This window comes from Musca domestica, unplaced genomic scaffold, assembly GCF_030504385.1.
Source record: "Musca domestica strain aabys unplaced genomic scaffold, Musca_domestica.polishedcontigs.V.1.1 24, whole genome shotgun sequence".
Lineage (NCBI taxonomy): Eukaryota > Metazoa > Arthropoda > Insecta > Diptera > Muscidae > Musca > Musca domestica.
The window spans coordinates 3,184,048-3,196,457 of record NW_026712272.1 but is presented as its reverse complement, the minus strand read 5'-3'; the positions used below and the strand labels follow the sequence as shown (position 1 = coordinate 3,196,457).

Here is a 12,410-nt window from a genome sequence, read left to right as displayed (position 1 = left end):
AATATTAAAGGATTAATAAATTCCTCTTTACACGAATCTTGAGTTAAAAAAATTATGGCAAAGATCCTTCAAAATCCAGTAGAAAAGGCTGCATTCTAAAGAATTTTTGTAAGAAGGGTTCTTCATTATATAACCAGGGCCTCAATTTCTGTTCTATAAAAATGAGAAATGAAAACTTCTCTAACGGGAAGATATGTCAAATGAAAAGTTCTAGCAGGAAAATATTTTTCTTTTCACAATTTTCATAGAGCAAAAATGCAGAACCAAGAACTACGATTTCACCAATCGTTCATCGGCTGTAGTTTACTATTAACCTGATTATATTTAGAGTAGCTGCATTCGAATTACTCAGGATTAATTACTTCAGACATTAAAATTACATTTCCGATCTCTTTCAGAGTTATTTTATCTTGGAGATCCATCAACACACTTGAACGAATTAATTTCATGCATTAATGAATAAATAATTTATGATTTATTTCATTAAACAATTTTTATGGCCACTACAAGATATTCCCCCCTCCCCTCCTAGTGAAATTGTCCTTTATTTAAGTGAAATTGCTGATAGTTTATTGGCTCAGTTGTGTTTTTCTTTTTCCTTTTGTTGTTTTTTGTTTATTTTTATTTACTTCGTTTGACGTTTACACTTTATGGACTACGTGTACATAATGAAAATAGTGTCGTTGTATTGGTGCACGGAGGGTAATATTTTCCCATTTGATTATTTTATGAGGTACTTGGTGGCGGCTACATGTTGTGGCAAATTGCCAGCACAATAATTTATATATCGTATACGCCAGTGGGTGTTTATATATTTTGTGAGTTATGTGAGCGGAGTTCCAAAGGTAATAGGTATAGTTATTTGCAAAGGAGGAAGAATAAATGAATTGGGAATTTAATGGACGAATGCATATTCCCATATAAATTTCTAAATTAATGAAAATAGTTTTCATGTATTCCTTCAGATGTCCTTCAGATTTCTTTATTGCATATAAGGTTGAAATACTCTGATTTTTTTTTTCTTTCGTATAAATTTGTAAAGCTTATGCCGCCATAGAAGATTTTATAAAGATAGAACAATAACGAATCTGAACCTAGGTTATTTATATTGAATATTTTTTAATAAAATCTGTTGGTTCTTCGGGTCTTCGGTTGGTTCTTAATGGACGAATGCATATTCCCATATATATTTCTAAATTAATGAAAATAGTTTTCATGTATTCCTTCAGATGTCCTTCAGATTTCTTTATTGCATATAAGGTTAAAATACTCCGATTTTTTTCTTTCGTATAAATTTGTAAAGCTTATGCCGCCATAGAATATTTTATAAAGATAGAACAATAAAGAATCTGAACCTAGAATATTTATATTGAATATTTCTGAATATAATCTGTCGATTCTTGGACTCCTATTTTTTCCAAGTTATTTTAGATTTTAATATTTTAAAATAAAACAAATTAAAAATATCAGTAGGTTTTGCCGAAGATGTGTACCCTAAGACATGTTCGATTAATACAATGTATTTCAACTTCGGTTATGATAATTCAAACGCTTGACCCTCCATAGAGTAGGTTCCGAAGGAATGGGCCAGCTTTTTGCATTTCATATCGGACCTAAATAAATATGATATAAATATTGCGACGTACCAGGTTTGGACAATATCGACTACTTCCTTCACTTTATATGAAATATGTGATAATTTTTAGAAAATGTTGAAATGTGCGTGAGGCAACAGGTAGGGTGGACCGAAGTATTGCATTTTCACACTTCGTCTACTACAGATAAAAATACTAGTATGGGCAAAAATATAAGAAAATCGAACGTTTATATCCAATTTTATTCGAAATCATAAATTCAGATAAATTCCATATTCATCTCAGGTTTCTGGTTGAGAGAAATATTAAGATGTAGCAAATTGTAAAGAATCGCTGATTTCTATAAGTATAGAAAATTGTAACACTTTGTGGGTGAGGTACTAGAAGGGGTTTGCAGATATCTATCATCTTCACGACAGATCTTATGTTAGCAAAAAATTTTACACAATTTTATAGGATTTCGTTGACTATTCCGCTTTCTTTCACCGTTTTTTCGAAATCATGAACCCTTTTTGTGGTGGAGGTGCCAGAAGGAATGGTCCGAACTCTACCATCTTTACAGCAGATCTTGTGTAGTTAGAAATAAAAAGATGTGTGAAATTTGAAGAGAGTTTAATGCTTATTTTGGATGGAGCAATTTGTAAAGAATCGCTGATTGTTTTCGCAAGTTATGAAAGGTATAAGTATTGAAAATTGTGATTCTTTGTAGGTGAGGTACTAGAAGGGGTTTGCAGATTTCTATTTTCTTCACGACGGATTTTTTGTGGGCATTTTTTTTACAAAATCTTGAACCCCTTGTGGGGAAGGTACCAAAAGTAGTAGACCGATATATCCCATTTGCACAGCAGATCTTGTGTGGGATGTGTGAAATTTGAAGTTTAATGCTTATTTCGGATTTATGCTGGTTTTGATTATCTAAAATTTGGACTCTTTGTGAGAGAGATACCAGAAGGAATGGTCCGATCTCAACCATCTTTATAACAGACCTTGTGTTTATAGAAATTATGAGGTGGCAAAGTTTGAATGAAATCGGATATTAATTTCGCGATTTATGAGTTCCTTGGATATTCAAAATTTTGACTCTTTGTGGCGGAGGTACCAGAAGGAGTGGACTGATATATCCCATCTTCACTAAAGATCTTGTGGAGGTAGAAATAACAAGATGTGTGAAATATGAAGGGAAGCGACTGCTTATTTTCAGTTTTATGCTTGTTTTGGTTATTGAAAATTTGTACCCTTTGTGGGGGAGTAACGAGGAGAAATCGACCGTGTTGAGAAAAATATTCAGATGTGGCAAGTTTCAATGGAATCGGATATAAATTTCGCGTTTAATGGGTTTCTTGGATATTCAAAATTTTGACCGTTTGTGGGGGAGGTAGCAGAAGTAGTAGACCGATATATCCCACCTTCACACCAGATCTTGGGTTAATAAAAATATTGTGATGTGTCTAATTAGAAGAAAATCAGGCTCTTACTTCACACTGAATAAGAGATATAATTATGCAAAATTTTGCCCTTTTGTGTGGGAGATACTTGACGGAGGTGGTAGCAGCACTGATGCAATTATTAGCATTTGCAAAGTTGGAGCAAAATCCATTGATACTTTCTCTCTCTCTGTGCAGTAAAATACTTTTCTTTGAAAAGTTCGACCTTTTGTGGGGGAGGTAACAGATGAAGTGCGCCGATATATCTTTATAACAGATCTTCTGTCAGTAGAAATTATGGGATATGGGAAATTTGCAGAGAGGTGGATGCTTATTTCGGATTTTATGGTCCTTTTGGTTATTCAAAATGTATACCCTTTGTGGGAGAGGTTCCAGAAGGAATAGTCCGATCTCTACCATATTTATAACATATCTTCTGTTGATAGAAATATTGAGATGTGGCAAGTTTAAATGGAATCGGATAATAAATTCGCTTCGCTTAAATGAGCTTCTTTAATACTCATAAATTTTTACAGTTTGTGGGGGAGGTACTAGAGGAAGTGGGCCGATATATGCCATCTTCACACCAGATTTTGGTTTAAAAAAAAATTGTGATGTGTGAAATTAGAGCATCAGGATTTGCAAAATTGGAGCAAAATCAGATCACACTTTCTCGTTCTGAGCAGTAAAATATTTTCGGTCATCTCCTTCAGCCTATCTCCGAACATAATCTAAGTTTGGTTATAATATTACGATGTACGAAGTGTGGACCAATTCGGATACTCCCTTCGAGGACGGACGGACTCCTCTGGATGTACTCCAAATGTCTTGAAAGGCTTTCGGTTCAAAGAGATCTAGGGTCTAGCACGTTAGGCACGTTTTGACCTTAACAAATGATATAGGATATATATCAGTTGATACTGCAAAATATATGTATTAAATATTTCAATCCAAATGCTCTCAAAATGTGAGCTTTCGAATGCCATCAAAATTTTGTGATTTATTAAAAACCGGAAAACTATAATTCCACTTAAAATTTCGTTTCCGCCACGCCGATGATGCTCGCCTTAATTAATGAGAAATTATGTCGGTTTAATAAACGGTGTCAAGAAATTAATAATTTAACTATTTTTGTGGTCTTAAATTATTAAACATGATAATGATTAATGGGTTTTTTTTTCTCTTTTCTGCCATTCCACCTACACCCGCATGTTTCATGTGCACGTACAAGTCGGAGAAATAATTAAATAATGGAAATAATAATAATTAATGTTGCTCATACGCAGCAACCATGTCTGGGAACAGGAACAAGATTGAAGAGTTTATTATTATTATTGTTGGAGAGGGATATTAGAAGAGAGAGAAAGAGAGAGAGAGTGGGAGAGAACAAGAGGAAATACGGATGCGTGTGTAATAAGCAACACATGAAAATTAATTATGGAATTCATAGAAAAGGAAAGAGGAGGAGGGGGGGAAACTGTAGGTGTATTGGCCAAAGTGGCCAAGGCAGGATGTGGACAAAATCACACCACAGGATGGCTTTGCACAGCTTTAGGCAGGGTCGTAGAATTGAAATTGAAAGAGACAGATTCTTTAGGACTTGGCAGACAAATTTAAGAAGCTAACAAAATGCTACTCAGAACGTAAACAAGAAACATTATTATCCCCGATATTTGGTCATATTTTCGCCCCAAATAAAAAGGCCCAATTCTTCTACTTTGGAGGTCGACAGAAAACACTTCCTTAACCCTGATTTTTGGTCATATTTTCACCCTTAATAAAAAGGCCCACTTTTTCTACTCCGATGGCCCACAAGACACACGTTTTTATCCCTGATTTTAAGTCGATTCTTTTTTCCCTTCTCAAAGCCGGTCAAATCCTTCCCAAGGCCACTACACCTCTGCCCTCGTCCAATACAAATACCGGAAAATACAACCACATACATATATACGATTTCATTAATAAAAACATGGAAAATCGTTAAAGTGAACAGCAGTTATGTACACATGTTTATATTGTCGAACAGACAATGTTTCGTATCGGAATGGTCATACACACACACACATACACTTACACATATACACGTGTACACAGAAAAATATTTTTACATTTTCCCAGCTTGACAAAGGGTTGGCACTCGCATCACAGGTTATATATGGTGAGAGATTGTGTGTATGCGTGTGTGTGTGAGTGAAGAGGAAGATTTCAATTTTTATTCCATGCCATTGCCACCACCACCACTACCACCATAATTGTGGTATTTTTATGGTTATACCACAAAATGCCATTTAAAAATGAAAAGTACAACAATGCCCCCCCGAATGGGAGTGATGGATGGATGGTGGATGAATGGAATGTGTATTGCAGTAATGATGACCATAAAAATGTTCGGAGCGTAACATATATTTTGTTATGATACAAAAGGTGACGTTTGGTAAAGAAAAATAAAATAAGTAAAAAAGCTGTAAGTTCGGCCGGGCCGAACCTTGATTACCCTCCACCATTTGGTACAAATTTGACAATTTACAAAAAAATAATAAAATAAAATCCTTTAAAAATTCTGTTAAAATCTTAAAAATACCGAATGCCTATATCACGACGTGGACCTGCATAGGCAAATTTTGTCATAAGTGTTTACAATATTTAAATGCGAAACTTGAAGAAAAATCTGTTTATAATATAGCTAAAATCAGCAAAATACCGAATATAGGGGGTACTGTTGTATGGGGGCTATACGAAGACGTGGACCTGCACAGACAATTTTCTGGCATGGGCTGAAGTATCCATTACGAACTTCACATGCGAAATTTGAAACAATCGCGGTAAATAATGTCGCTAAAATCAACAAAATACCGAATATAGGGAGGTACGGTATATGGGGGCTATACGAAGACTCGGACCTACATGGCCCATTTTCTGTTTTATGCTGCAGTATCTATTACGAACTTCAAATACCAAATTTGGAACCATTCCGTTAAATAATGTCGCTAAAATCATAAAAATACCGAATATCGGGGGTTCCGTTATATAGGGGCTATACGAAGACGTGGACCTACACAGATTATTTTCTGTCTTAGGCTGTAGTATCCATTATGAACTTCAAATGCCAAATTTGAAACAATTCCGGTGAATAATGTCGCTAAAATCAACAAAATACCGAATATAGGGAGGTACCGTTATGATAACTTGGACCTAGATGGCCCATTTACGAACTTAACCTGCCTACTGGCAAAATATACACGTGTGCAAAATTTTAGCCTTCTATATCAATTTGTTCGAAAGATAGCGTGATTACAACAGACAGACAGACACACAGACGGACATGGCTAAATCGTCTTAGAATTTTACGCTGATCAAGAATATATATACTTTGTTGGGTCTGACATGAGTATTTCGAGAAGTTACAAACGGAATGACAAAATTAATATACCCTCCATAGTATGGTGGAGGGTATAAATATGGGAGAAAAATTACTTCTACTGCTGAACTCTATTTACCTGTGATTTCAATTTGAAGATTGCACCGAATTGTCGATCAGGTTTTAAACTATTTTGTGAAATGTTTTCAGTTGTAGGTAGATAAAACCACAGGATTTTAGAAATGTTGGTGTTGGGATGCTTTTTACCACATTATCAACTTGCCTTTCGATATCAGCTTCATAGCAAATCTCAAGATCAAAATTTCAAGAGAAGATATGATTCGGAGAAGCTCCCAATGATTTTCCATTTGTAGTGTCATTACAAGGTTAAATAATTCAAATTAAGTAAAGGGCAATTTATTTTGCTCGCCAACTACATTAACGGCTAGGGAGAACATTGAAAATTTGGATAGTGAGGAAAATCTTTATTTGTGATCAGATTTTCACCTATTTGTGGATTTCTTTGCAGTTATAGGTAAATCGAATCTCAGGGTTTTAGAAGTGTTGGTGTTGGGATGCTTTTTACCACATTTATGTACCTCAGGTTTATTTAATAATTTGACTTTTGATATCAACTTAATGGAGGGCAGTGTTACTACGTTAAATCTCAAGATCAAAGTCTGAGGAGAAAGTATGATTCCGAGAAACTCCCAATAATTTTCCATTTATAGTGTCATTACAAGGTCAAATAATTTAAATTAAGTAAAGGACAATTTATTTTACTCGCCAACTATATTAACGGCTAGGGAGAATATTGAAAATTTAGATAGTGAGGCAAATCTATATTTGTGATCAGGTTTTAACCTATTTGTCGAAATGTTTGCGGTTATAGGCAAATCGAACCTCAGGATTTTAGAAATGCTGATGTTGGAATGATTTTTTTTTTCACATTCAAGTACCTCAGGTTCATTTGTCAATTTGACTTTCGATATGAACTCAAAATAGCAGTATCATTGCTTCAAATCACAAGCTTCTGAGAAGAAGCTCCGAATAATTTCCCATTTACGTAGGCATCTTAAAATGAATTTATTTAGATAAAGTAAAGAACAATTTATTTTGCCCACCATCCACGGATATATCAACGCCAAGACAAAACGGCTGAAGATAAAATATTGAAAATTTCGATGATGGTCAACCGTGGGATAGACTGTTTTTTTTTTTTGAAAATTTGTGTTAGAATGGTTAAAAAAATACCTTGGACCTGTTTCTATATGGCAATACTAATGTGAGTGCGAAAAAAAAGACCTGCCATATGAAAATTTCAAATCTTTGATTTTTTAGAATTTTTTTTTCAAAACATACGAAACTCATGTTTGAAGGGGTATTTTTGGCTTACGTTCACTTTCGAATCGTCATACAAAAACAGGACCCTAATATTGTAATTAATATTAGAGGAATGGATAAAGCTAGAAATTTTCAACGATGGTCACTGGTGGAGTCTAGCATTGAGATACAAAAGGATTTTTGGGAAAATTCGAACTTTAAGTATACGAAAAGTACTAAAAGGTAATAATTTCGTACAATTGTATTATTATACCCTCATCCATATGGCTACTGAGGGAATAAAAGCAAATGATATTGATACGGCCAAAACGTGCTTAATCGAAATAACGGTTTTAGACCTTAGGTCTCTTTGGACCAAATTCGTTTCAGAACATTTGGAGTCGATCTAGAGGTATCTGTCTGAATGTCCGTACGTCCGTCTGTCTGTCTGGTGCGCACATTAACTCTCGAAGCGAGTATCCGATTTGGCCCGAAGTTGGTACATCGTAATATTATTATCAAACGTAGGTCGAGTTCAGAGATGCGTTATATCGGTCAATTTCTTCTAGTATCTCCTCCACAAAAGTTCAAAATATTCACAGAAAACAATTTACCTCATTCAAAGAAAAGAGTCTTTCGATTTCATGAAAACTTAACAAATACCAATATTTTTGTCAAGACAAGGTCAGATGTGAAAATGGACAATATCCGCCACCTCCCAAACAAAAGGTCAACATTTGAATATTTACAATGTGATGTAAGGCCCCGATTGTCTTAAACTTACACACATTACATTATTTTTGCAAGCTCAAGATCTTTTGCGAAGATTTGATAAATCGGCCCACACCTTCTGGTATCTCCCAAAGGGTAAAAGGGTAAAAATTTTGAATAACCATGAAAACGCGAATTGAGCATCCAATTGTATTCAGATGTGGCACATCTTAATGTTTCTATCAACACAATATATATTTTAAAGATGGTTTAGATCGGACCATTCCTTCTGGTACCTCCCCCAAAAAGGCCAACATTTTGAATAGCCAAAAAGATTATGAAATCCGGAAAAGGCATCCGGCTCTCTACATACTACACACATCCCAATTTTTATAATAAAAAATCTGCTCGGTCCACTCCTTCTGGTACCTCCCCCACAAAAGGTCGAAATTTTCGAAAAAAAAATTTTACTCCACAGAAAGAATCCTAATAAATGCATCAGCAGTACGTGAGGTGTGAAAATGGACAATATCATCCCACTCCAGTAAGTACATCTCCCATAAAGGGTCAAAATTTGGAATAATTATAACTCTTATAAAATGTGAAATAAAAGTCGTACTTTTCAAGTACCTCTCCAACAAAGGGTCAAAAATGTGAATATCCATGGAACTCATAAAGTGTGAAATTAACATCCGACTCTACTCAGAATTTTAACATCTCAATATTTCTATCAACGCAAGATCAGTTATAAATATGGTAGAGATCATACCATTTCTTCTGGTACCTCCCACACAAAGGGTCAACATTTTGAGCAACCAAAACGATTTGAAATCCGAAATGAACATTCGATTCTCTTCTTACTTCACATATCCCATTATTTCTAGTAACACAGGATCTGATGTTAAGCTGGGAAATATCGATCCACTCCTTCTGGTACCTCCCCACAAGGGGTCAACATTTCGAATATCCATAAAGCTCATAAAATGCGAAATAAACATTAGATTCAATTCAGACCTGGTACATTTTAATATTTCCATCAACACAAGATATGTTATAAAGATGGTAGGGATCGAACAAATTCTTTTAGAAGGGTTCAAGATTTTGAAAAACAGAACTTTCACAGAAAGCGAAATTAGCATCCACCTCTCTTAAAATTATGCACATACAAATATTTAGGCTACCACAAGATCTCTTTTGAATATGATATATATTTGCTAACCCCTTCTGGTACCTTACCCACAAGGAGTCAAAAATTTGCAATACTTTTATCTGTCATAACAACCTAAGATGAATATGAAATTTATGATTTCGAATAAAATTGGATATATAAATTATCACATATCTCTATCTATCTCCAAACCTGGCACGTCGCAATATTTATATCATATTTATTTAGGTCCGATGTGAAATGGACAATATTGGCCCATTCCTTCGGAACCCACTCCATAGAGAGTCAACAATTTGAATTATCATAAGAGAAGTCAAAATATATTTAACGTTGGCTGAGGGTATATATCTGTAGGCTGATAAATTCTAACTTGCTTAGTACAGACTTCAAGCAGGATCTTTAGTGAATAACCTTTCGAATTAGTTTTCAATAATAGCCAATAGTATCGATAAATCGATGTTTAGTCACCTCTATAATTAACTTATCTCAGTTTTAGAGGAAAGGCACTTCTTTCCTAAATAATCCAATCATACAATCAGTTTATGGGTTGTTGTTTGCAGTATATTATATTTTCTTTTGTCGAAGATCTTAAAATCATCTGAACACATTTTTTTCAAATTTCAAAAATTATTTGAAAATGTCTTAATCAATTACTTACCAATTGTTTTTGTAGGCTGGCAGCATCACCACGAACTGGACCCATACCCAGGGTGGACAATTCAGTATCTTTGCGTATGACCCATTCGGTGAGTTCACGTAGGGTCAGTAATAAAGCATTCCAGTGTTCTGAATTGTTTTCTAGGCGGTTTCTGTAAAAATGAAATAAGAAAATTTTTTAAGAAGAAGCAAAATAAATTTAATTAAATTACGGAAAAGAAAATTAAGCAACCAACGAAATGTGAAAAATGTAACAAAAGCTGTGATGACATAAAATCAGGGCTAAAATGTGAAAGCTTGTCCAAAGAAATTACAGTTTTCTTATGTTTTTTTTTTTTCCTTCAACACAACTTTCCTTCTTTTCTTCGTGAACTCTTTTCTGAATTACATTCATCCAATTCTCGTTTTTTTTCTAATTTTTATGACACCATTCTTGGGATATTTTCCATTCTGTTTTACTTCATTCTATTCTATTTTTTCTTTCATTCCATGATGCCATGAAACATTTTTATGTTTGCGGACATAAAAAATACGTTCTTGTCTTATCATTAACGGGACATCTTTTATGTTTTATGTTTAGTGCAGGAACACACACACACACTCGCACACTTACACACTCTGCAGCAAAATTATAATTGAAATAAGAGATTAAGACAAAGATTAAGGAGATTTTTAATTACTACGATTAGATGACACACCAAATGTGTTGAATTGTAATTCAGGAGGAAAAAATGAAGAAGAAGAAAAGAAAGGATATTTTCTTTCTGTAGCCCGAAGGAGAGTAGTGTAGCCTGAAATGAGAATTAAATATTTTTTTTCTTACAGAAAAACTACCCAAGTATGAATAATTGAAAAAAAACAGAGAATGGAAAAAAAATGTGATGACATAATTTATATTCAGATAATGAAACAGTTTCATTTATAACTTTCCTGAGATAATTTGAATGTGAAAGAAGAATGAGTGGAAATGACATGAATAAGACACTATTATCTCGATCTAATTTCCGTGAGGTAATGCTAATTGGACTATGAAGCAAATGGGAAGAAATTGGAGGATAAAAAGAAGATGATGGAATTTGTACGAATATTCTAACCTGTTTCATATTTGAGGAGTAGTGAAGGTCAGGGGCTCCAAATTTTTATTAAGAAGTTATTTGGCATATAAGTCATAAATTAATCCCCACAGGGCTGATGAGTATTTCTCAAACCACGACAGGATTGAAGGTGAGCCAACATCGACCTGGAAACTTTTTTGTGATATTGGTCCACCAGCTCGTCTATAGAGACTAACTGGACCATCAAGTCGACTATAAAGCTTTCAATGTCTCACTAGTTCGTCTATAGAGACTTCACTGGCCCGCCAGCTCGTCTATAGAGACTTCGTCTATAGAGACTTCGTCTATAGAGACTTCGTCTATAGAGACTTCGTCTATAGAGACTTCGTCTATAGAGACTTCGTCTATAGAGACTTCGTCTATAGAGACTTCGTCTATAGAGACTTCGTCTATAGAGACTTCGTCTATAGAGACTTCGTCTATAGAGACTTCGTCTATAGAGACTTCGTCTATAGAGACTTCGTCTATAGAGACTTCGTCTATAGAGACTTCGTCTATAGAGACTTCGTCTATAGAGACTTCGTCTATAGAGACATCGTCTATAGAGGCATCGTCTATAGAGACTTCGTCTATAGAGACATCGTCTATAGAGACGTCGTCTATAGAGACATCGTCTATAGAGACTTCGTCTATAGAGACGTCGTCTATAGAGACTTCGTCTACAGAGACTTCGTCTATAAAGACTTCGTCTATAGAGACTTCGTCTATAGAGACTTCGTCTTTTTTTTTTTTTTTTTTTTTTTTGAAGTGTATATTCTTTATTGAAGTGTATATTAAAATTTACAATACATTTTCCCGCGAAGCTTTTAGCTTGTCTGCAGGATGATCTTAGTAATAATTTATATATATACATTTTACAATTTTCATTTCAACAGTTCAAATGTAGAGTATCAAACATTTCCAAAAAAAAAATCTTATATTCGAAAATTATAAGCTTATTAAGTGGTTTTTTAATAGTTTTTTTCTTTTCATTTTATTTCTAATATTAAATATTTCCAGGGGCAGTTCATCTAGGGCACTTGGAAGGCTGACCTCAAGAGCTCTTCTGCCATATTCGTT

At 34.4% G+C, this 12,410-nt stretch overlaps 1 protein-coding gene across 9 annotated transcripts in view; it reads right to left on the bottom strand.

Annotated features, from left to right (window-relative positions):
- The window catches only part of LOC101893112 (dystrophin, isoforms A/C/F/G/H), a 752,562-nt gene that overhangs the window by 250,551 nt on the left and 489,601 nt on the right, over positions 1–12,410 (bottom strand). For all 9 annotated transcript variants that reach the window (XM_059123281.1, XM_059123282.1, XM_059123286.1 and 6 more), the window contains one exon: positions 10,238–10,388. In XM_059123281.1, coding sequence (XP_058979264.1) covers positions 10,238–10,388 — 151 coding nt within the window. The remainder of the gene's footprint in view (positions 1–10,237; positions 10,389–12,410) is intronic.